Source organism: Vigna unguiculata, chromosome 9 (assembly GCF_037176805.1).
Source record: "Vigna unguiculata cultivar grain cowpea cultivar isolate G323 ecotype 2 chromosome 9, ASM3717680v1, whole genome shotgun sequence".
Classification (NCBI taxonomy): Eukaryota; Viridiplantae; Streptophyta; class Magnoliopsida; order Fabales; family Fabaceae; genus Vigna; species Vigna unguiculata.
This window is the reverse complement of record NC_140800.1, coordinates 44,800,845-44,825,841: the sequence shown is the minus strand read 5'-3', so window position 1 is coordinate 44,825,841 and position 24,997 is coordinate 44,800,845. Positions and strand designations below refer to the sequence as shown.

Below are 24,997 nucleotides of genomic sequence, written 5' to 3'. Positions count from 1 at the left end.
TAATTTTTTTTCTAGTTAAAAACATAATACTTTAAATGTCACGATTCCATTATAATTTAATCTACGGGATTGATAGAACAACAAGATATTGTATCCTCTAATAAGAAAGAAACTTCTCTGAGTGTTATTCGGATGCCGGTAAAGAGTAGAGAGTTGGCTATAATTTTGAAAAACTTTCTTTTTATTTGGTAAAAAAGATGAATAGAAATATTTTATAATTTTTGTAGAATTATTCCATATTTATACATTAACATTAAATAACAACTTATGTAACTACAAAAAATTATAAACTTTTTACAAATGATTTTTCACCTCTTTCCATGTTATCACTGGTCTCATTTTTCATTTTTCTTTTTTCCATAAATATTATTGGTATCATTTCAATTTCTTTTGCTGAAGGAGGTATCATCGGGATTTCTTACAAATGATGTTTCTTTTTTTTTGGTATCCCACTATTCATGGTTTTGTCAGATGTGAGTGGGAAGAGGGAAAGAAAAAATTGAGATGATTGGGAGTATGGGATTTCTAGGGCTTCCAGCGGGATAAGAAGCTTAATCCAAATATTTTCCTTGAGGCATCACCCGAGTTTATAAAACCAACCAGCTTCGCAACAAGTGCAGCACTTTCCCTTACGTGGTTCAAGTCTTTTGTATTCGTCCATAAGCACCATGCCAACTGTACACTTCTGTGCTTAGATTTCAAGTCCACACCCCACTTCACGTAAAGTTCGTTTCTTTCCTTCCACGAAAACTTCTTATGCACTTGCTTGCTTAGCATTTTCCTCTCACGATTCAGTGCCATCAAACTGCTCAGTAAAAAGGAAAAAAAAATTATCAAATTAATATTTTTACAGTACTATTCATGTAAAGTTTCACATGGGATGATCAATATGAGAATCAACCTATCTGATTGATCATATTGGCAAAGATAAATGCGAATTGCATGTTTAAACTCTATTCATCAAACAAAAAGATTTTACCTTGAATTAGGTGTGACATCCGAACCATGTGCTGTACTGTTTGTTGCGTTAAAAAACGTGTCCTTTAGGAAAGACAAACGTCTGAGTTCTACATCAAAGTACACTGCATCCGAAATTTCGCCTTTGATGAGAAGAAAAAAGTAGGATCTATGTACCAAGGGTATATTACATGCATCCCAAAGTTGAATCGTATCTCTTAGCTGCGTCTCAAAATTCCAAGGCCCCGGAGTTCCGCTGAAACTGACACCTCTGACTCTGTTCACACGTTTATCGGTTCCAGATGTTCTTGCTCGTACCTGATAAATAAATAAAATTTAGAATTATTGGAGTAGTAGCAAAATGGACAGACAGCATTAGAGTATGTGTTAGTGGTTGCATCTGCTGCTTACCATAATATCATCCATGTCCTCGTCCAGCGACTTTTGCCTAGCCATTTCGTTCATCCCTACAACAAAATTTAGGATGCTGGCAGTATCCTCCACATCAGAATCCCAAAGGGATTCTACGTCTTCAACTGAAGTATTCATCTCTTGACTTAAAGATCTTTCTCGGGAAGAATTTCTTTCTATGGCTTGTAACTTTGATTTGGGTAGCTTGTCCTCATAGCAAACCGAACTATTAGAGTTACTCCTTTCAACCTCAGTTGGCAATGTGCGGGATACCTTTTCCGGCTCCTTGAGTTGAGGTGTGGCAGGTTTCTGCTGCAAATTACTTATGTGAGGATGTTTTGAAGATTCCTGATCCACCTTATCTATTTGAGTAGAAGACCCATTGGATTCCTTTAGGAGGTCCACAATAAGGTTGTTGGTATTATCTACGACAGCAGGATTTAACTCGCAATGCTCATTCCCTGAGGATGATTTAGCATCTATTTTGTGGTCTATTTCCACTTCTTTTACTTCAATACATGGAACTTCCTTGCAGTCATCTTCAGGTGCAGCAGCTCTGCTGGCCATCTCCTCCCAACCCTGACACGGATCAGGCCCAACAAACGTTGGAGAATTGCCATCCAAAAGAAAGTCGTCATCAGAATTTCCAGTATGCTGTAAACTAGATGTTGTTATGTCAAGATTCTCAGATGCGCTGTCCATCCTGCGAAGGAAATTATTAGCTCCTGACAATCCCGAGGCTGAATCTTTGCCTACTCTTATAGGTTGATCTTTTTCAGCAGACTGGAGCTTATTTTGAGCAGAAGATTGAAAGAGATCACGTTCCCGAGTCAACTCTTTGATCACATTTTCCATCTGCATGCTTTCGAATCATGTGAGAAAAAGAAAAGGATAAACTGAATAAAAATTATCAAAAATAGAATGCTCTACACCAAATGTCTCCTTCTCTATATTCTTTTCGTAAGTACGCTGTTTATGATTGTTAAGGAACTAGGGTATAAAAGGCCTCCCCTCTATTCCGTGACTCGTAAGCTTAGCGAATCAAACTGAGAAAATCAATGGCATAAAAGAATATATATATATATATATATATATATATATATATATATATATATATATATATATATAATGAAACTACTCTTATGGTTCATAGCTGAAAGAAATGGTCATGACGCGTTCAGGCTATTTTTTTTTTCTGTCCCGGCAAAACCATGGAATAAATTTTCTTTAACCTAACAAAAAGTAATCAACGCTGGAAAATATAATTCAGTTGAATATACTTCGTATATATATATATATATATATATATATATATATATATATATATATATATTTTGGTTCTATAAATTTAAATTAGTTTTTTTAATTTTGTAATTTAGAATATATATATATATATATATATCTTATTTTAATCATTTTTTAATATTGTTATTGATTTTGTTAAAGTGTATAATAAATATTTTTGGTTAAGTATTCGCTATAATTACGTGTTTTGGTACGTGCAAGATGTCTGGACAAAAAAGATTAATTTTTTTTAGTTTTAAAGAATAAAAGATTAATATTAATTTAAAAAATTGAAAAAAAAAAACTAAAAATATTAAAACGAGATAAGTGACCCGCAACAAACTAACATTAAAACAAAAGAACTCAACTTATTAAATCTGCCCTCACCTTTTGAATTTGGAGTTCTTTCTCCTTGAGTAAGATGGTATTTGGGGTGTAGTTCCTTAACTCATTCTCCAATCTGGCCAATTCCTTTTGCAGTTGTTTTACCAAAGCCTTGTCTGACTTCACTTGATTGACCCGAGCATTAGTAGTCACTTGTTTTGCGCAACCAGCGAAAAGCAGAGTATTTCTTGATTGCTCACTCTGGCTCCTTGCAGGACTAATGGTACAAATGATCGCTGTTCTGGCATTGCCACCTAAGGAGTTCTGTAAAATGCGAGTAAGCTTAGAGTCTCTGTAAGGTACGTGTTCATTTCTTCCCTTGCTGCATACAATAATTATAGTTTAGCATTTAGGGTTTTATACTAAAAAATGCAATTGATGAATTAACAAGGTGAAGAAAAAAATAGAAGGAACTGTAAAATAAGAGAACTTTCATTGATCAAAATGTTGTTCAGGAATGTCCAAGTCAAAAGATGAATCAAAACAAATATTTTTAGAACCAGATGCTCGAAAAGACACACGTGCTCCAGCGCCTAATTAAAGTAAGTCTTGTTTCTCTAGAATTAGTAAAAAGCTGGCTAGACCATGCTTGGATTAAATTTCCCAAAAATGTCCCTTTATAATTGGTAGTCCTAGTTCGTTTTATATTTACGAAAATTTAAATTTAAATAGGATTTGCATGGCTAGCAAACGAACTAGGAAACAGGATCTTCAAATGGAACACTAGTGTCATCGAAGCATTATCGACCACGCATCCATTTTACGGAAGCTTAAGTCAAGTGATGCGTTGATCAAGTTTAGCTTCTACCAATATATTTTAGTCCTCATCCGATATTTTGATTAAGTTAATATATTCTTCTATACTAGAAAAAAGTTAGTAATGCCCAAACTAATATATTATATATACAAATTGAATTAAGTTTACAATGTCCCAACTTGAAACCAGATTAGATTTTGTATTCAACAAAATAGACAAATTTAAAAATTATATATATTTCAATCATAAAATTTTGAAATAAAATAGGGAGACGCTTTATTTTTTATATAAACTCATTTCTCTTTTTTCTTTGGAAGTGTCTATTGTCACGGTGTTCATGTAGCAAAAAGATGGTAGAGTGACCTCAAGTACAATAATTGCTCTGTGAGGTACCGTCTGGGCTCATGTTTTTCTTTTTTCCATAAAGGGTGATTCATTAGAACATTGTCCACGGGCTGGACTTCATGGATCGGATCCATGTACATAATCATAATCAAACCAGTGACCACATTGAAAGATATAAGAATCTGCTCATCGTGCCTTTAGTTTAATCTGATGGATCCTTGGTACATACTTTATGTGGTCATTTTTCGGACTAATCATGTCAAGCTATATCACCTAATTTATTAAAGCAATTAGGTATAATTACCCAAATTTTCAATCAGTACGTGAGAGTAAATTATACCTTAGTTTCCGGATTACAGTTCCAAGGCTCAGTAAACTACGATTTATGTGGCTACCTTCTCTCAATCTTGTGCCAGCTGACAATGTTTGAGAAGCACGTTCACTTCCTGCTAGATCAACAAAATTCTGTACAAAAGAAACCAAATCTTGTTCATTTCATCAACGAGTCAATTAACAGAGACAATCCTACTATAATATATGTGGGATAGGACAAAGATCATACCACACTGGCGAATAGAGCTCCAGATCTTGCGGCGTCTACATAATCACGAGGATTGCTTTCAACTGTCTGCAGGAATCATCATTTTGAGAAAATTTAGGAATAAAATGAGAAGAACTCCGTCAATTACTAAGCAATTTAATGATAAAAGAAATACCAATCGAATAATTTGGTGAGATCTGGAGCTAGCTTCGTTCATCGCTGTCTCTTCCGTTGTCCTTTCAGCTGCAAGAACACAAGCATATATGGCTTGAAGTAGAGCACCGGAAAGCCTATAAAGCTGTAAATCGTAAAACAATATTGTAATGTAGCACCCAATACCTGCACATATCGAAAGGAGTTGCTGTAACTGTCCCCTATCTGTCAGTGTCTCTTCTGTAAGTTTCTCCACAACTGTTCCTTTCTGTTTGAGGTGCATATATTCTTAATCATTCAAAAGAACTAAGCAAGGAACTCTTCAACAGAGCAATGAAATTATACCACCCAACTTACCTCTGGATCATCCAGAATTCTCAGTGAAGTAGAACCTGCATTGAGAAGATCTCTAACAGCTTCATTATAGATCTCCATGGAAGAGAACTTGACTACAAATTCTCTGTCTTTTTGCTGAAAGGGAAGAAGAGATGTCAACCTTTCGGCAACTATCGAAGAACAACATATCCATTTCATTGCAAGATGAGACCAGGATATGAATTGTTCTATACCTTCTCCATGTATTCATATATGTCCCTTACTGCATATTCAGTAATGCCAGTCATTGTGTGCGTCTTTCCACTACTTGTTTGCCCGTATGCGAAAATGCTAGCTGAGATTACGTTTCACCAATGAGAATCCCCTTAAAAGAAAAATGAAACCACCAGCCGACCCAGCAGTAAACACATTACACAATCAGGAATCATCAAACAAGAAGAAAATTACTCACAGTTGACACCCCTAACCACAGAAAGGGCAACGTCCTTAATCCCTTGTTCATACACCTGCTTTGTCTTGCACTTTTCCCCAAACACCCTGTCTGTTTCCAATACACCATCAGAATAAATAATAATATTGACATAGGTTACAAATACCTGGATAACTGAAATATCAAATTGTAAAAAACAAATAAAAATTCAAAAATCCATAAAATATAACGATTCACGTGAACCCTAATGATATCAGCATAGGCTACACATGGACATGACAGAACTAGCAGCTTCATGTTTCTCACCAAAGGTATATGTATCCATTGACAGAGGTCGCTGCTCTGCATGGCCGTTGTTCTTGAATTTGATGGTGTTGGTAGAAATGCATTCCCAATCAGACACATCGTGCCTCGCTCTTTCTCTCTCGTTCAAAGGTCTTACTCTGATCGAAACGAAGATCCTCTCTTCCTCGGCATTTGAAAGTGCAACGTTCCCCCGCTCCTCTCTGGCGTCCGCCATGGACGCTCTGTCTCTCATCTTCGTCATCCACGCGAAACGCACTTAGCACTCCTAAACGCAGCGTCTCAGCCCTACAGATAGAAAGACGAAAACATGCAATAATGAAATGTATGGGAAGCAAATCAAGGATTGATTGTATTCAATTAATACGAAAATGTGGATGATGAAATAAACATAATTACCGTTCTCTGCATTCTTGTCACCGGCGAGTGACCGGAGAAAGAGAGAACGGAGAGGAGGAAGAGAGGAAGCAGAATAGGTTTGGTAATGGATGGCAAAACCGTTGTGTTCCTTTCCACGCTTCTGGATTCCGTAACCACCAGCCAGACATAAAACAGTTACGTTAACCCCGCTAAAATTTTCAAGTTCATTCGCTATTTTGACCCTCGATCAAAATCTCACTCATCTTCACGTTGTCAATGTCACCCCTCTGTGACACGTGCCACCAATTCTTCCTTTTTTTCTTATTTTTGTTAGAGCCTCCATAATCCATACATAACTTGTTATAAGAAAACAAGTTAACTTGGTCTTAAACGTTAATTAATAATCTTACTTAAATTAACTATTCTTTTTACTTGCTCTGATATACAAATTTTTATACCCATTTTATATTAATTATTTTTTTTATAAATAGTTTTTTTTAACGATGATATACCCTTAAAAATGGGATATCAAGCACTTGGTTAGTTGTAAGAAAATAATTTATCTTTCTTTACCTTTTAAACAAACAAATACCAGTACTATCCCAATCTGTGCATGCAATATTATTCTCAATCTATAATATACTATATATACACAATTGCTTGCTTCATATTTTATCTATCAAACAGTCAATAAAGTAGTTCCTTTATAACTCATCTTATGGAATGTTGTTCTAATTCTACACTCTCAATCTTTAGTAAGTACGTTAACATTTATTTTGGTTGTATATTAAAATTAATTATTTGTGCTAAGATATTTGTAAATAAGTACAACATATTTGATGAAATTGAAGAAGATATTTCGATATCTTTTATCCTTTGTTTTTAAAAATTGGAAAAGGAATCAAAATGGGAGATTTAAATTTTCTCTCCATTTTTTGTCTATCACTTGATAGATTTAAAGATATTCAACACATACATGTAGACATAATTATATCATAAATATTAGTAACTAAATAGCTTAAATCACTGACTTCAATTTACTCTATTTGGAAACCTTTGAAGTTCCTATTCTACTTAGAGCTTTCTGTCTACTTAAGGCATGTAACCACGTTGCTAACATCAAAATAAGCAGTTAAATTGCGCACAGATCTAAAAAAAAATTGTAGTTATTAATCATGGGTAAAAATGTGGACAAAGGAGCTTCAATTATCAAAGATAAACTAAAGTAAAACTTTGTAGAGAGGAAAATGGAAAAGAGGTAAGGTTAAATTTAAGACGAGCCATCCTATAATCATTTTTTCAACCACCATAAGGAACGAAAAGAATAGGAGCCTTTCATAAGAATATTATATTTAAAGTAAGATAAACTCTAAAGGTACATATCAATCCTACTGAAACAAGAAATTATAGTTATTTCAAAGCAATAAATTATTACCATAATGTTCAAGGATTCCAACACAAAAATTGTTTGAAGGCTAGAGTTAATCATAGTGATTTGTGCAGACAGAGTGTAGCCAATGTACATCTCAGTCTAGACTTCACCAAATCACCTAAAGATTATATGACTATTTAGACTTCTTTCCTTGTTTTTTCTTGATAACTTCATCAACATACATTATACCCTTGCCTTTGTAAACTTCAGGAGGCTTACAGGTCCGAACAGTAGCTGCAAACTGGTGCACTCTTTGTTTGTCAATTCCTGTACAACAAATTACATTGTTCTTGAAGCAGAAAACTCGGACAGCAGGAGGAACAGCTAATTCCACCTCATGGCTGTACCCCAATTTGAGATACAATAGACGACCTGCAGCTTCAGCTCTGGCTTTGTATCCAACACCCACAATCTTCAGAAGGCGGAAAAATTTGGCCTCCATCAATTCCTAAGCAAATAAGTTTCCTAAAATTGTCAGGGAACGAAAATTGTTGCATTTGTTTTGAGGAAGAATGTTACGTACTCAGGAACAAGATATTTCAGAATGATATTTCTGGAAATAGGTAATTAAGACAAATACTATACCCAGCAAAATATTAAATAACTCTTTTCCTCCCACAAAATCACAAAATCACTAGATATTCTTACAAGACTTCAATCATTCCTCGGACATAAATTATACCCAAAATGAATTGGTGGGAGCAATGCTCAAACTACCCACCTCAACATTTCTCGAACCCAAAAACAAAAGTCCATTATAAAAAAACTAAAGGTTTTGACAATTAAATAAAACAGGAAAGAAAATACAGGGGAAGCATATGTAATATCATACTCATTAAAACACAAATATATTAATTATCATTTACTATTAAGCCATTGCAAACAAAAGATGAAAGACAAGTAACACTTATCGAAATCATAGTATGCATTCTGCAGGAGCAAGTGTAAATTACTATACAGAGTGGAGCAGATGTATCATTGAAAAAATTGCATACCAAATGCATGAATAATAATTGAAATATGAAATGTTCCTTCCAACTGAAAATGAAACGCGCACATGAGTTTTACTAATGTTGGTTTCATTGGCAAAGAATGCTCATTTGGTGGTGTTACTTGATGGGAGTGATAAGTCCCTTATCATTGGTTTCATGGAATGATTGGAGAGGATCCTCATAAACACTTGAAGTTCATCATTGTATGCTCAACCATGAAACCGGCCAACATTTCTGAAGAAGTGGTTCAAATGAAGGCATTTCCCTTCTCTTTATGTGATGCAGCCAAAGCATGGTTGTTCTCTCAACCAAAACCGATAGCTGGATGGGAAGAAAATTTCTGGAGAAGTTCTTTCTAGCATCAAGGACAACATCAGTTAGAAAGGAAATCAGTGGAATTAGGCAATCACAAGGAGAGAGCCTCCCGGAGTATTGGCAACGTTTTAACAAGTTGTGTGCAACCTGTCCTAATCATCAAATTAGTGAACAACTGCTACTACAATACTTTTATGTGGGATTGACAATGGCTGACAGGAATTTGCTTGATGCTGCTAGTGAAGGGGTGTTTGTGGATAAGACACCAGCTGCAGGCCGTTACTTGATTTCTAACATAGCTGAAAACAGCCAGTAGTTCGGCATTAGGGGAAGTACCAGCAGGGCAGTTCATGAACTTGAAGTAAATGTTATTCAAGGACAAAATTGTTGACTGAAAATAATATGAAGATAGGCAACAAAATTTTGGAATTGATCACAGTGATGAGGAAGATAGCCTTGAATCAGTGGGTTAATGTTGTAGCTAAACATTGCGGATTATGTGCTGCAAGTGACCATTTCACGGACCAATGCCCACAGCTTCAAGATGTAGCCAATTTGGATGCACAACTAGTGGCTGGAATTTTTCAGAAGCAGCAGGGAATCAGCAGCAAGGCAACCCGAGATGGATCCCTAACCCAAACTACACTCCAGCAGATCCATCTCTACCACACGCACAGTATTTCCAGAATACCATAGCCGTACCTAAGCTTACACCTAATACTCAGCTTTTGAGAGCAATTCAAGGCCCTACTAACCAACATCAACAATCCACAATGATATGTGGCACAACAACAAAACAACAGAATTGATCCCTCCATTGAAGTAACTATCCAGGATTTGAAGACTCAAATAGGGCAGCTAGCTTCAACTGTGAATGAACTGGTCCAGCAAAGATCAAATGTTCTTCCAGCTCAACCATTGGTGAACCCAGAGTCTGGAACAAATTGAAGTTCAAAGTCCATTGTGTATATCATGAACTTAGGAAATTTTCTTTGTAATAAGTTGATTTGGATGTAAATTTCGGTGTGCTAAACATTTTTTTAGTTTTTTCCAGTTAATACACAGTAAAAAAGCATCCTTGTGAATATCACAAATAAGCTTCAGTCTATCATACATGAATAATTGATAAACTGCAAATGCTCACTGAATGGTGCAGATTTCATTGAAGGATGTGAGAAATTCATGCTGGAAGATCTAAATTATTTTTTTACTCAGCTGCAGAAAATTAGGTGGAAGAGTGAAGAAAACTCACTAATTAGGGATTAGGATCTCTTGTTCTTCTTACTGGTTTGGTTCGTTCCTGCTTTTGAACCGTTCACCGTCGCAGACAGTCGTCCTCGGTCGTCGTCGCCCGCCCTCGCCGTCGTCTGCGGCGGGTTGGGAGTAGAAGCTGCGCGAGGTTGGGTGGAGAAAGGGAGAGCACTCCCTGAACTGTTTGGCTTCCTGTAAATGATGGAATGGGTGGGATTTTAATTGAATTTAATTGCTCTCTATTACACTAATTTCATTTATGATGCACCAAAAAATATATTATATTATTTATAATATTTTTTTATTAACTTTTATAATTAATAAAATAAAATGACTTTGTAAAAAATAAAATGAAATAATTAACTCGCTAATTTATTATCCTGGATTAAGAACTTCATGAGCCACTTTTATTGGCCCAACCTAATCAATTTTATGTTATAATAATCACACAATTGTAGGAAGATACTTTAGATATCAGATAACTAAATAAAAAATAACATTATGATAATTTATTAATACTTCTATTCCACAATAATTAGTTTAATACCTCTTACATACGAATTCAGGAGAAAAAAATAGTTTATGTTATACAGTATCAACTAAAAAAATTGCGGTTTTTATTAAAATTTACAAGGATATAACCACCAATCTTGAATTATAAAGTTGAGTTGTTATTAAATTAAAATTATCTTAAGAGTATATTATGTCATGTCAGTTCTCCTGAAAAAATCAAACAATTATTTATTTATTTCTTCCAAGTTCTACTATTTCTTAATTTTTTATTTTATTTAAATTATAATTATTTATAAATTATATCACGATGGATATATTTTACATTTTAAGATAAGGTGAAATTTTAAGGTTTTCAATTTTAATCAACCTTATTTTACATCAATTATTATTATTTTTTAAATTGTCAAACTACTGTGACCTAATTTTAATTTTATCTGTATTTAATATAGGTAATAGTTATAATTTAATAATTTTGTACAATTTATTAAAATGTTAAATTATTCGCATTATTACACCGCAGATACTTTTATTTCATTTCACCCTTTCCATTCAAATAACAAAATTTGTAGTTTGAATACAATTATGCTATTTTTGAATTTGAGTATATATGTGAATATTTTACAACTTTAACTCTCAAAATAATCATCAAGCTTCCTCACTAAATCAGAAAACATATTAGTTATTGCATTCAATAAATATATTTAGTTATCCATCAAGCTGATTGCTACCAAGAAAACATTCAAAGATCATGATAGATATATCATTCATTCAGTGTGAGCAAAAGAATTTTGTCAAGGATAGTTTCTAAAAAAATTAAGTACATTTTTTTGTTTTGTTTTATTTTAATATAAATCTATTTAATTTTATTCCACTCTTAAATAAATTGAAGTTATTATTATTAATTTATAACATCTATTTTAAGGTAAACAAATAATATTTGTCTTGATACATATGTTAATAGTGGATTCAAATTTTTAAGGTGTTGGAGTATTACTCGGTCGTTATCTGGTTATTCATTAATTTATTTATTTAAATTTATGCAAATTCATGTTCGTATTTTTTCATATTCATACTTTCAAAAAACACATCCTTACAACAAAAATAGAAGAAAAATCGTGAACTATAATTATGGTAGATAGAAATTAGCTATATTATAATAGGAGACTTTGTTGAATTTGTTAGAGTGACGCAAAAACTACATGTAACAGTTAAATGAGTGGAATTGTGTGAGACAAAAACAATGATTCAAACGAAAATCATGACCTCCAAAAAATGGTTGAAGTTGATTAAGATAGCAGTGGTTGTGACGATAGGAATGTATGCAATAATATCCTCATCCTCAACAACACCGACGTCACCATCTTCAACACTGGAACAGCTTCATGACATGAATGAAGGTGATGGATTTTATGATGCAGACGATTATGGTATTTGGAACCCTTCTCCAGGTAATTGGGGAATAGGCAAGGGTGCTCCCATTCCTCATCAACAACATAAACAGAAATCACCATGATGCAAGATGTATATAGCCATCGTTATCTTCGTACCATGTTTTTTTCAAAAATTGTACTGTTCATCATATAATATAGTGTTATCTGTATAATGTGACTGTGTAAGAGTAAATGTAAATTGAATTAGACAACGGGACAACATAATTGTGATGATTTTTTTTTTTTTCATTTAGAACTTATAGTTTAAGAGCTAACTATAACCTAAAAGAAAATGTAATTTCTTTCCCTCGAAAAAATGAATGTCGTGATTAGAATGATAAAAAATATAAATGTAATTTTAATAGAATTATAAAGAAACTATGTTTAAAATAAATACAAAAATGTAATTTTTTTAAGAAAATAGGCTCTAGTTACGGCGAGCAACATGGTTTCCCGCTAGTGCGAGAGGAAATAGCACTTTTCTATCATTCATTCGTCTGAGCCAGAAGCGATTCAGAAGTTTGAAAAAGTAAAGGAAATCGCAACAGTGAGGTTTACATTCTGATCTAAGAAAAACTGCATGTTTCTTTTTCTTGTGTTTGAAGTTGTAGGGAGATGATAGATTGCGATTATTGCATCCACATTTCAGTTCAATTCACGCCTTAGTTTCCATTGGTTTTAAATGATGGAAGAAAAAACTTCGATCTTGTCGCCTACTTGTAGACACACAACAGCTTCTCTGTTCGCTTTCGCACTTCACCACTCTCAGATTCGTCCAACAAAGACTACTTCTCCCGACTCTCAAACTCATGACCCGGATCTCTGGTTTAACCAGAACTCTCATTTACTCTGCCCAATTTTTAGGTATTCATAAATAAACATAACAAAATCATTGTTGTAATATACGGGTCTTGATTCTGTGTTGTAAGATGATAATTGGATATATAGCTTATTCTACCTGTCAGTTCTCTATTTGATTCTAAACTTATTAGGTTTTTCTTTATATATATAATCTTTAATTCTGTTTTGTTCTGTTACGAGTTTCTTTCTATACTTCTTGGAATTAAATTAAGAAGCCACTTATAAGAATTCAACTAATTAGAATCGAGGGAAATTATAGATTGTTGGCATTTATGTGTATGATAATTATGATGATTGATTTTTTAAATAATTAGTAAAGATCGTATTAGAAGTGTAAGTGATATCAGGATTAAACTCGTAATAACAATATGATGATAAAAATTGACAGGTTCCTCGAAGTGGATGAAGACTCCTGGCAGGGCATAAAGGAAACTGCCTGTTCCTCTTCTTTCAGACATCACCTTGGATCTGTATGTTGTTCATTCCCTTCATTTTCATTTTCTATATTGTGGATTAGAAATGTTTCATGGCTTACATATCGCTTCTTTTCTTTCTTGTTAAAATTAAAATATAACAACAAAATGATGGTTGCTTCATTCCAGTTGTTGACATTGCTGTCAGAGGAAGGTGGTGAATCAAAGAAAGAAGCTGAGTTGACCAAAGCTGTTGATGCCTCGGCTTTGAGCTTGAATGATACTTCTACTACCCATTCTCCAAGTGGACAGAAAACTGGGAGCCAGGATGATATGTGTGACAGTACGGAGAGCTCAGCTATGCTGTTTGAAAAGAAAAAAGTTTCTGGGACACTAGAAATCGCAACGTTTGAACAATCTTTGGAGGAGGCAACCCGTATTGGTTACCAGAGGAAAGTGACAGTTCTGTACACACTAGTTGCGGCTTGTGTGGCAGACACTGACAAGTCAAGGCAGGGCTACGATGCTCGTCACCGTGTGGCTCTGCGGTTGCTTTCTGTATGGCTTGGTGTCAAATGGATTGAAATGGTCTGTGTGCTTGGAACATTAGCGTGCATTTCAAACACCATATAGTATTATAATTTATATGTTACGTTTGTGACGTGTGAATCTTGTATGTTATGTTTGTGATGTGTGAATTTCACAAAACAAAGTTCTTTCTTTAATAATGTGATGTAGATGGTCTAATGTCTCAATGGTTTGCTGGTTTTCGGCAGCTCTGTATCTCTGAAAGTTTACCTTCTTCGTGATATTTTACAGGAAGCAATGGAGGCTATGGTTGCTTTTTCTATAATGAATTCAGCGAGTAAAGAAGGTGCTAAGGAAGAAGAATCTGTAGGTTCAGAAACTAGCCAGGATAAATGGAAGCGTGGAAGTATCATAGGAGCAGCTGCTATAACTGGAGGAGCCTTAATGGCTGTAACTGGTGGCATGTATCCGATACTGCATTTCTAACTCAAAGTAAGGTGAGATAATAGCAATATCTTAATAATTGAAATGCTTTGACAGGCTTGGCTGCCCCGGCAATTGCTCATGGATTGGGTGCTTTGGCTCCTGCGCTAGGCAGTCTTGTTCCTGCCATCGGAGCTAGTGGATTTGCAGCTGCCGCAACTGCTACAGGATCTGCTGCTGGATCTGTGGCTGTGGCTGCATCATTTGGAGGTGTAAAAAAATTAAATTTGGTTTATATACGTTGTGAAATCATTCAGCGTCAATTGAACAACTAAAATTATACGTCCAACCTAATTATTTGAGGCAAAAGGGACTTTTCCAGTTTTTCAATATATATGGATTAATGCTAAGTGACTTGCTTCTTTTGTAATCCAGCTGCTGGAGCTGGCCTTACTGGTAGTAAGATGGCAACAAGAATTGGAAGTCTAGAGGAATTTGAGTTAAAAAGTGTTGGAGGCTGTAATGAAGGCGTAAGTTCCAAAATGTCATTACATTATACTAATTACTTCTGACTGTTAGGAGTTTCAGGGTTTGGCTGGATCGGGAACACTTGGTAGGTTCACTAGGAGGCATTTTGTATTGTGCTTGACTTGATGAACCCAGGAGGATCTTATTGAAGTTAATTGTGAAATACCCTAATATGATTGTTGAAATTTGAAGGGAAACCTCTATTTTCAATTTTCAGCACCTAGCAGTTAGAATCTCCATTTCTGGGCAAGTATTTACGGAGAAAGATTTCGTAGAACCTTGGGAAGGTCTCAATGATAACATGGAGAGGTATGAAAAAATATTTTCTACGGCTAGAATTTTGTTGCTGCAACGCATAGAATAAATGTGCTCTTCTGTGGTCAAAAGCTGTTTTATCTTCGGATTCCTCTTTGTGGCTTTGTTTTTCTTGAGATACACCTTTAATACATTTTCTTTTTGTGTGGGCTGGGCCAAGAAGAAGTCAATTACTTCAAAATTTCTCACACTATTTGATAATTTAGTCAAGTTTTTTCATCGGTTTCTATTTTTTTGTCCTAAAACTTAATTCCCAATCTTTAATTGGTTATTTTCATAAAAGCGCGTACGCTATAGGGAAGATTATGTAAATAGCCACAAGTCTTATTAGAACTTATGTGCTCCTCTTCAGTAAATAACTTTGTTCTAATGAATTAATAATAACCCTCTTCCTGAATTTACATTCTTAGTATTTCTAATATTTTATACTAACAACCTGTGCGTATAGGTACGTGCTCCAATACGAGTCTAAAAATTTGATTGCACTGAGCACAGCGGTCCGGGACTGGCTTACTTCACGTAGTTTCTCTGAATCCCCTGTATATGTTCGAGTAATGATTAAATAGATTTGACATCAAACTTAAGGTTTTGGTGATTATAATATTGTAGAGGTTACGATTCGGTTGATGAAAGATGGTGCCATGATGACAGTATTGAGCTCACTAGTTACAGCACTAGCATGGCCAACAACTTTACTTGCCACATTTGATATTATTGACAGCAAATGGGCAATTGCAGTGGACAGGTAAGTGCCTTTCTTGGTTGTAGTATCCATTTAAACACAGATGATGGGTTGCTTTGAATTTGAGGTGGCTTCCAGAGTACTCGTGATCTTTTAAGGATATAATATTTTTAGTATTGTTATGGACGTAATTAATGAGTCTTCACCTGCTGATTCTGATCCACTTCACCTCCTTTGATTTAGCCAACATGATCAATTAATTTAAACTAAAAAAAGCTATAAATTTCTTTTTAACACAGATGATGGGTTGGTTTGAATTTCAGGTTATAGGCTTCCAGAGTACTCTTGATCTTAAGAATATATTATTAGTATTGTTATAATCCATTTCACCTCCTTTGATTCAACCAACACGATCCATTAGTTTAAACTAAATAGAAACTATATGTTTGCAAAGATTGCATTGGGTTGTGGACATCAATGTTTCAGTTGCCACTATGTCAAATTTGTCTTCGTCGTGGCAGGTATAAACAATTTTAACTTCTGGTTTCTCTTGAACAGAAAGATGGTACTTAGTATCTTTTATGAACCATCTATTATGTCCATTTAATTTTTTTACATTATATTTAGCCTGGTTTTCTCTTTATTGGAGCAGATCAGACAAGGCTGGTAAGGTGCTTTCTGAAGTGCTGTTAACAGGCTTGCAAGGAAACAGGTGACACCATCTAAATTGCAAAAGGTTGACAATAATGTTGCCTCATTGTATAATCCAATATATTTGGTAGCTTTCTATGTATGATCCAGGCCTGTGACACTAGTAGGTTTTTCATTGGGAGCCCGCGTTATTTTCAAATGTCTCCAATTTTTGGCTCACGCCGATGGAGACCATGGTAATCTGGAATCCGCCATGTGTTTGGAAATTTATATTGTTTGCTTTATAATTTCTTCATACCGTGTTGTCTTATGCAGCTGGAATAGTTGAAAAGGTTGTTTTGCTTGGAGCACCCATCTCAATTTCGGACGAAAGCTGGGAGAAGGCTAGACAGGTGCCTGGAATTTCTCAACAATTTTTCTTACTATTCTATCCATGAACTTTTATTATTTAGCATTTAATGATGGTGCCACCATGCAGGTGGTGGCCGGAAGGTTTGTGAATGCATACTCTTCCAATGACTGGACGTTAGGTGTAACTTTCCGTGCTAGGTATGTGCTATCCATAGGAGATATTTTAAGTCTCACTAGCAACTGTTGTATATTTGAGAAATTCTTGAGTCCACACCACACAAAATTTCATAACAATTCGAGAATAGAAAAGAGAATGTTAGTTAAGACATGTGATAGAGATAGATAAGGGAAAAATGAATTTTAAAAATTATTTTTACTGAAATTAGAACAAGAACAATAGTATATACTCTTATAACATGGGACAGCAATTCGTAAGACGCTCAGTCAGAATTTATCAAGTAACTGCTATTCCAATTGCACCACTGAGGTATACACAATTTTTTATTATTGTTAAAAACTTAATTTTGTGTAATATTTCATCGTGTACCGGAGAATTCTAAATACTGCTGCCAATTGCTCCATGTCAGTAGTTCCGTGTCTTGAGCTGAAAACAGACTTGGTGGAAATTAGATCGAAAATCTGAAATGAAAATTACTTTACACTTGTCTATTACATCAAAATTGGGAAAATAATTTATCACTCACTCTAACGCTACTTACCTTATCCGAGAGCTTGAAACCGGAAGGAAATACATGATTTCCGTCAATTTTGACGTGCTACAAATCATACTCGCCAAAGACCACAAGGTCGTAGATTTATTTCCAATCTTTTTTTAATGCACAGTTTACTCTCTAAAGGATTAGCTGGAATCCAACCTGTTAACGTTCATGGCATTGAGAATGTAAGCTATTTTCCATTTTATACTCAATGCAACAATTTTTTTGCAAGGATTTATTGCTTCAAGGTGCCATTTTTTCTTTTTGTTGCTTTGCAGGTTGATGTGACACATGTTATAGAAGGCCACTCTTCCTACCTTCAGATGACACTGAAAATACTGGAGGAGCTTCAATTGGACAATTGTTGTGCTGTTTTAAGCACGGGAGAAGTGAATCCAGAGGAAAAAAAGAGTGCCATGTGATGAGTATAATTTAAGTTTTAGTTATGAATTGTAATGTTACTATCATTTGAGGCTGCCATGTGAAGGGTAGTTAAGAATGACCCGTATTAATTCAATCGTCGTAGTGTTTTGTAAATGCCTCTAAATCATAATAAAAAGAGTTCTCGAGTTTTTTCTTTTTCCTTTTTCTCCATTCTATGAACTGTGTTAATGAGTGATACATGGGAGTTTTAACAACCTATAGTACTCCAACACCTTGAATTAGCTTCATTTTAATTATTCCCTTTTCTCTTTATTCTTCCACATTTATTTTCAACTGTTTTTCTTTTTCCGAGAGATTACCATCGGGATATTTTTTTCTTCTAGGCTTATGCTTTATCTATTCTAGACACATGCAATACGCTTACTTCTTTTTTGGCAGTTTTTGGAAACAGACTAGCTTCTAAGGAAGGCCACACCTAAACTATCAACTACCAAAATGTGGCTAGGACCTGGAAGAGTGTGTAATGAAGCTTTATATACAAGCTACAGAAAAACTTTTAATTGTAACTACAACCTTTGTTTAGAGGTTGGATAAGAACTTTTTTGTCAACCACCTTAGGATGATTTAAGATGTAACGTTGGATAAGAAAGTTTGTGCTTTTTTGTATGGTGCGGTGGAAAGAAAGATGGAAAATATGTTTCCCTTTCTATATTTTACATGAAAATTACATGGACAATAAGACATAAATAGCTTTGTTTAAATTATTAGTGGTAACTATTTGCTCACCAATTGACAAAAAAATGTGTAAATGGCTGCAGGTGGAGAGCACTGTCTGGCAGTGCATTATTGTCCATCGCGGGAAGTAAACAAAAGGAAACAGACAACAAAAGCTTACCATTACAGGTTTGATTTAAACACTGCCCAAGCTAATTAATCTAGTGTGAAAGGAGGATTGGTGTTGGAAGAAAACGGGAAACAGCTTGAGTTTAAAACAAACAAGCAATATACTGTTTACTCAACAGATTATTGGTTGCATCTTAATCTAAAATATCGTTGTTAGGTAGTGGAAGACTATCATGGCCTTTAATTAATTACTGATCTTCATGTGATGTGTAGACTTTTTTAAAAAAAAAAATTGAAACATTTAAATATATGTTAAGAAGAATTAATCAGTAATATTGATATACACGAAGATTTTGGAAAATAATTAGTTTTCCCGAACGTGATGTAGCTAAGCCAAATTACATTTGGTGCTCGAGACTTGAAATGGAATGGTCAAGATTTCTGTGCCATAACATTTTGAGTCTCAATGATCCCCAGTTTTCTTATTTAAAGCAAAGTAGGACCAAATGTGTATGATGTTCATTTCAATCTTATATTTACCATCATTTTATTTGTATTTATGATATACCTCAATGCTATAAGGTATCGATAATTTTTAGTTTGTATTGGTTTTCACGTGCATGGTGGGAGGCATGTATTTTGAATTACATATCTGGTGTGGATGGGTGAATACAGCAACCCAACTTTCCCCTTAAGCTATGCTTTAACATTCTCTCTATGAAATCGTAGGCTTAAAGGCCAAGCAATTAGTCATAACTAAATAATATATACACACACATGATGATGCATAGATTTGATTAACGTTAAGGAATATTATAGCATTACATTTAATAATTGTTATATGAATTATTTTCAATTTATTAAACATTAATTTTTTCTTTACTGAATTTATTTTGAAACAAAAGCAGAGGTTATCCTAAATAGAATATGATGGTGGCAGTTCATTATTGGAAAGCAACAAGGCAAAGGGGGTCCAATTTGCAGCGTTAGTGGGAGAGGTTTGGGAACAAACGGGCTTCGCTGCTTTCGAGGTACTACAATACAACGTATATCACCAACTGGCTCTCAAGTGGGGACAAAGTGAGGACTAAGACATTTCTCTTAGTGGGGTCCCACAGTGTTGAGTTGTTCATCCAACATCCTAATAAAATTGTCACAACCATATGTCTATATATGTATAAGTCGTATTGTGCTTTATGTGTAGTACAAAATTTTGTTTTGTGTAGTTTGTGAAGTTGAAGATGGAGACTTCGAGAACGAGTTCTCGGGTCTTCTGTCTAATCCTTGCACTGTTGACGACAATTGTTGGGCTCAGATGTGACGATTTGAAAAATGGAAACGACTCTTCAAGTCATAGTCATAGTGAAGGCAACAATGCGACATTTGTAACCTTCCCTAGTCAAGGGATAAATGCAGAAGTGAAAGGAAAACACAACAGTTCCTACGACAGTAATGGTAAAGTTCACGTCAAGAACAGCTTGTATTATGGAGGAGGAGGAGGAGGAGGTGGTGGTGGTGGAGGAGGATGGGGATGGGGTGGTGGTGGGGGTGGAGGAGGGGGTGGTGGTGGTGGTGGTGGATGGGGAGGTGGAGGTGGTGGAGGAGGAGGTGGCGGCGGTTGGGGTGGTGGAGGAGGAGGAGGTGGTGGAGGTGGCGGGTGGAGATGTGGAGGGCATGGTAGAAGGAAGGGGCATGATTACAAAGCAAAGAAGAAAGAGGTGTATGAGGATGAAGAGTATAGGTTGGGAGAATATGCAGAATGCAAGGGAAGAACACGATGCTGGGGCATGAGGTTGGAATGCCCTCTTCATTGTGGAGGGCCTTGTTACTATGATTGTCACCATTTGTGTAAGGCTCATTGCCACCAACCCTAGCTACCCAACCCCTTTTCTCTTATCAGGTTACACATTTTTTTTCTCTTATCACTTATAAATATATACATTTTTTTTTCTTATTTTCTCTTCCTATTAATAAACATTCTTGTATGAATATTTTAACTTTTCTAAATAACTTTATTTGGAATGTGCCCATAAATATATATATAAGGATATTATTTAGCAAATTTCATTTTAATTTCTAAATTGTTTAATTATTTTAAAATAAAATAAAAGCCTCTGAAACTTCAAAAGTTGTTTACTTTATTTGTGTGAGGCTTTGGTTAACCTGAGTTTGGTTACTCACGTGTGATACTCATTTAAACCACTTGGCTTTACTCATTCCATGCGAATTGGTGTTGATCTTGTTGTCCCTTCACAAGGTTACAACCCATCATCTGCGGATAGTTCCTGAACTCACAAATCTCAAGGATTGACAGCGACATCAACATGATCTCTTTTGATGTTCTCCTTGGTGCCAAACATCTCCTTCACTGTCGCCGCATCCTCGTGACGTAAAACTATGTCAACAAACTCATAATAATACCCAACAGCGTGGCTAGTACACAATCCAGCATGAAAAAAAAAAAAAAGGTGATTAGAATAACCATCTATAGAAGAAACGTTTGCGATGAATTTCACCAAAGATCACCAGAGAATAAGTAATCATTTTCTCAAGTTTTAAGATTCTAATTTAAAAATTTAAAATAAATAAAAATTTACAAATAAAAGCAAATTTTAAAAATATTAACGTCATAAAATTAAAAAGATTATATTTATTTGTTTTTAAAGTTTAAGATCAAATTATATCAAAATTTGAAAAAAAAAATTATAATTTTATATTTAAATTATAAATATATTTAATTTCATGTACTTTTTAAATTGTTTGTGTTTCGTTTTCATTCTTTCACAAATATTAGGGTAATTTATTAGTAAGGAATTTTTTGAAGTTTTTGGTGAGTGACTAGGGTGAGGACATAGGTTTTTAAATTTAAAAAGCTTTAGGAAGAATACTTATAATATATGCAGTATGTACATATACAAAGTGAATCCTACAAAGATTGTTTGATGCTATTGGGTAAAGAATCCTATAATATTTGTCTTTTTTTTTTTTTTGTGATTATAGTTGGCATGCCCATCCACTATCCATAATTAATTAAGACAAAGTAAAGTCAGCAACCACGTTAGAATATTAGAGGCTTTTGGCATGGCACAACCATACCCGGAATGCGGAATCTTTACTTTTTTTTTTGTCTGAAAAAGAAAAACAAATAGTAATTAGGCTTTTTCTTTTTCAATAAAAAATGCATTTATTTACCAAACCCACTAACAAATACGACTTTTTTGTATTTTGGAGTCTGTTAGAAGTCGAATTTGTATAAATGGGTCTGTTAATTTTTTTTTGCGAAAATAGATCAAGTCGTCAAAGGGGAGGACGACATTGGAGGTGAAGTCCTCCCCTCCTGACCGGTTTTTTTATTATTTTTTTCAAAAGTGATGTCATACTATACTATAACGTTTTTGCTTTTGAAAAAAGTGAAGTCGTCGTTATGCATAACGACTTCCCTTTTCCAATTTTTTGTTTTGTTTTTTTTTTGTTTTTGTTTTTATTTTCTTATTTTTTTTCTTCATAATATATGAATTTTGATTATTTTTTTAATTTAAATTTATTGGAAAAATAAACAATAAAAAAATTAATAGAATAAAAATTAACTTTAAATTAATATATTTTAGAAAAACAAATAACTTATAAATTTAAAAAACATTGATAACTTATAAATTAAAAAAAAAACAAATAACGAAAACTGAAAAAATAAAAAAAAATAATCAAAACTGAAAAAGAAAAAAATAATCAAAACAGATAAATTAAAAAAAAGGAAAAAAATAATCTGAAATATTTAAAAAAAATAATGAAAAGTGAAAAACTAAAAAAAAATAAAATTGAAAAGTTGAAAAAAAAAGTGAAAAGTGAAGTACAGGAGGACTTCACTTTTCAATTTAATATAAATCGTTATAAAAAAATAACATTACTTTTTTTTAAAGAAAAAGCAAAACCGGCTTGGGAGAGGACGATTTCACCATGAAAGGCGTCCTCCCCAATAACGACTTGACCCAATTTAAAAAAAAAAAAAATCAACGGACCCTATTTTATAATTTTTTGATCAAAGAGATCCTCAAATAAAAAAAGCCAACAAATACAAAATTATAATGATTTGTTTGAATGGAAAGGGAGTGTGACAAAGAAAGAAAAAGGAAAGGAAAAATGTGCTAGGTCAGTAGTTATTTAAATTAATAAAAAAAATGAAGAGAAATTAATAAAAAGATTATAATTAGTTTGATTAGTGTAATAAAATAATTATATATATATATATATATATATATATGTATTTCGAAAATAATGTTATATTAATTTTTAGAAATGAAACGTGCAATCAATAATGTAAAAATTTTAGTCAGCACATAAAATGTCAACGTTTAGATACTCATAACAATATATATATATATATATATATATATATATATATATATATATATATATATATATATATATATATATATATATATATATATATATATGAAATGTTGTAATTTTGCATGTTGTGCTTGATGAGGTAATTTAGAAGATATTCATTTCTTTAAGAATTTGAATTTTTTTACACAATTGGTATAAACCTTCTATGTAACCAATAAATGGTCTTAGATCAATTCAATGGTTATCACAATTTTTAAAATAGATTAATAGTACAAAAACATATAATGAATATACTCAGAACAACTCCAAATACAAAAGTTATCATGTTTTGAGACCTGAAATAAAATAAAAAAAAAAGTGTAAGAATCTAAAGAAAGTAACAGTACCAAAATAGTGTTGAAGAAGGGTAGCGAAAAGGAAGGTGAAGATGATAAATTTCAATTACTAACATTTATTTGGAAATCAATCTATGAATCAAATTGTGAATGCAAAAGGTAAAGGAATCTTCAACAGGTTCAAAATTGTCACAAGATTCCAAGAGTAGTTTTCTCACAACATTTTTCTTTTGAAGGTGATAGTTGCCACTCACTCTTTTTTTCTTTTTAAGGTGATAGTTGTCGCTTACTCTCCTTTACTTTAAATATTTTGTTTTAAGTTAGTTTCTTTCTGGTAAAACCAATAATACATAAATTATTTTAAAATTATAATAATAATTACTTAGATCTTGAAATTCTTATTTTGAACTTTTAATTCATGATTAAGTTTTTAAATAGTTATTATTTCAATTAGTATACATTTGGAGTATTGTCAAATTTAGAATATGTGTTTTTATACGATTTTGTCGTTAGAAAATGTTTAAGAAGATGAAAGAAAAAACGAGTATTTAAATCTTAATTTTTAAGTGATGTAAGATTATTATGTATCGAAAGAACATAAACTCTCAAAAAACGAGATCTAAAGAGAATGAATTGATCACCCTCAATAATTTAATGAACCCATAAATAGCTGACACGTAAAATATAACATTACGTGAAAATATCATAGAGTTTTTAACGATCTCTATTTCTTCTGAACAAACTAAATTATAAAGGTGGGGTTTGGTTTTAAAATGTATATTTAGAAATTAAATACTAGAGATTTGGTAACATGGTAACAGAACACAGGAATTCTATAATGTGGATCATGTGAAGGAGTGATGAAGTGTTTGTAAACTTTCAACACACAAAATTGAGCCTTTAAAAATTAGAGAAGGCACCACCACTACACTAGCCCTTCTTTTTAATCTTTCCCTAAAGTGTTCGGATTTTCCTATAACTTTTATCTTTTCTATTACATTTTCTTAATCTCACTTTCTCAGTCTAGCCAAAAACAATTTCCAAGCAGATCTTTTTTCACACATGACTCAGTCGAATTGTAACAACTGCCTTCCAAAATTTAAAATATTTATAAATGACAGTGCAATTTGTAATAATTTATTTGTTTATAATTTATTTTATGGAGTTTTGTAGAGAAGAAGGAGATTTGACAAGATTTGATACTTTGTTGGCCAATAAAAGATGAACAATAATTGTTGACAGCGTGATGATAAATAATAGGGCAGTGTTCATGATTTAACCAATCCTGTTTTTTCATAGCAAACTATTTTACCTACTCCTGTCGTTTATTGTCCAACGCAAACCTCAAAACAATAACAAATCCTTTCCCACAACCTTTTTCTTTTTCTTCTCAAATAAATACCCAATTTTGAAACGCAAAATGAAA

General features: G+C 33.5%; 3 protein-coding genes and 1 pseudogene across 9 annotated transcripts; 2 read left to right on the top strand and 2 right to left on the bottom strand.

Annotated features, from left to right (window-relative positions):
- Positions 1–366: 366 nt before the first annotated feature.
- LOC114163009 (kinesin-like protein KIN-7F) lies at positions 367–6,494 on the bottom strand. Its single transcript, XM_028047053.2, has 13 exons — positions 6,301–6,494; positions 5,905–6,189; positions 5,620–5,709; positions 5,402–5,502; positions 5,190–5,303; positions 5,019–5,100; positions 4,855–4,922; positions 4,701–4,766; positions 4,479–4,603; positions 3,040–3,358; positions 1,369–2,223; positions 980–1,275; positions 367–805 (listed from the first exon to the last, which is right to left on the bottom strand). The coding sequence occupies exons 2-13, from the start codon at positions 6,143–6,145 to the stop codon at positions 526–528; spliced, it is 2,637 nt and encodes an 878-aa protein (XP_027902854.1). The 5' UTR covers positions 6,146–6,189; positions 6,301–6,494; the 3' UTR covers positions 367–525.
- A 1,100-nt stretch (positions 6,495–7,594) lies between these two features.
- Positions 7,595–10,478, bottom strand: LOC146883997 (large ribosomal subunit protein uL6m pseudogene; annotated as a pseudogene). 2 transcript variants are annotated; one of them, XR_014984448.1, is made up of 2 exons: positions 10,253–10,478; positions 7,595–8,141 (listed from the first exon to the last, which is right to left on the bottom strand). The product of XR_014984448.1 is annotated as a large ribosomal subunit protein uL6m pseudogene, transcript variant X1 (transcript). The 2 variants fall into 2 exon arrangements; XR_014984449.1 differs by having other exon boundaries at positions 7,595–8,158; positions 10,253–10,471.
- Positions 10,479–12,618: 2,140 nt separating this feature from the next.
- Positions 12,619–18,606, top strand: LOC114196227 (transmembrane and coiled-coil domain-containing protein STS1-like). 5 transcript variants are annotated; one of them, XM_028086804.2, is made up of 16 exons: positions 12,619–12,746; positions 12,918–13,058; positions 13,444–13,525; positions 13,658–14,056; positions 14,288–14,456; positions 14,537–14,689; positions 14,855–14,949; positions 15,165–15,256; positions 15,711–15,781; positions 15,872–16,007; positions 16,597–16,656; positions 16,746–16,831; positions 16,911–16,987; positions 17,074–17,144; positions 17,790–17,847; positions 17,941–18,243. In XM_028086804.2, exons 4-16 carry the CDS (start codon positions 13,802–13,804, stop codon positions 18,082–18,084), a joined length of 1,467 nt encoding a protein of 488 aa, XP_027942605.1. In that variant the 5' UTR covers positions 12,619–12,746; positions 12,918–13,058; positions 13,444–13,525; positions 13,658–13,801; the 3' UTR covers positions 18,085–18,243. The 5 variants fall into 5 exon arrangements, with proteins under 5 accessions (XP_027942605.1, XP_027942603.1, XP_085523324.1 ...); XM_028086802.2 differs by having other exon boundaries at positions 12,626–12,746; positions 12,844–13,058; XM_085667198.1 differs by lacking the exon at positions 12,619–12,746 and adding an exon at positions 18,485–18,606 and having other exon boundaries at positions 12,754–13,058; positions 17,941–18,087.
- On the top strand, positions 17,955–20,886 carry LOC146883996 (uncharacterized). The gene is made up of 4 exons (XM_085667200.1): positions 17,955–18,087; positions 18,865–18,949; positions 19,830–19,920; positions 20,116–20,886. The coding sequence occupies exons 1-4, from the start codon at positions 18,084–18,086 to the stop codon at positions 20,761–20,763; spliced, it is 828 nt and encodes a 275-aa protein (XP_085523326.1). The 5' UTR covers positions 17,955–18,083; the 3' UTR covers positions 20,764–20,886.
- The last annotated feature ends 4,111 nt before the right edge of the window (positions 20,887–24,997 follow it).

Coding starts and splice junctions, on each gene's coding strand:
- LOC114163009 (XM_028047053.2), bottom strand. CDS start 6,145: ATGACGAAGATGAGAGACAGAGCGTCCATGGCGGACGCCAGAGAGGAG. Junction 5,710..5,904: donor AATGGATACATATACCTTTG/GTGAGAAACATG, acceptor TATTGGAAACAG/ACAGGGTGTTTGGGGAAAAG. Junction 5,503..5,619: donor TGTGGTTAGGGGTGTCAACT/GTGAGTAATTTT, acceptor ACGTAATCTCAG/CTAGCATTTTCGCATACGGG.
- LOC114196227 (XM_085667198.1), top strand. CDS start 12,877: ATGATGGAAGAAAAAACTTCGATCTTGTCGCCTACTTGTAGACACACA. Junction 16,657..16,745: donor ACAGGCTTGCAAGGAAACAG/GTGACACCATCT, acceptor TGTATGATCCAG/GCCTGTGACACTAGTAGGTT. Junction 16,832..16,910: donor TCACGCCGATGGAGACCATG/GTAATCTGGAAT, acceptor TGTCTTATGCAG/CTGGAATAGTTGAAAAGGTT.
- LOC146883996 (XM_085667200.1), top strand. Junction 18,950..19,829: donor ACAAAAGCTTACCATTACAG/GTTTGATTTAAA, acceptor TGATGGTGGCAG/TTCATTATTGGAAAGCAACA. Junction 19,921..20,115: donor CGGGCTTCGCTGCTTTCGAG/GTACTACAATAC, acceptor TGTTTTGTGTAG/TTTGTGAAGTTGAAGATGGA.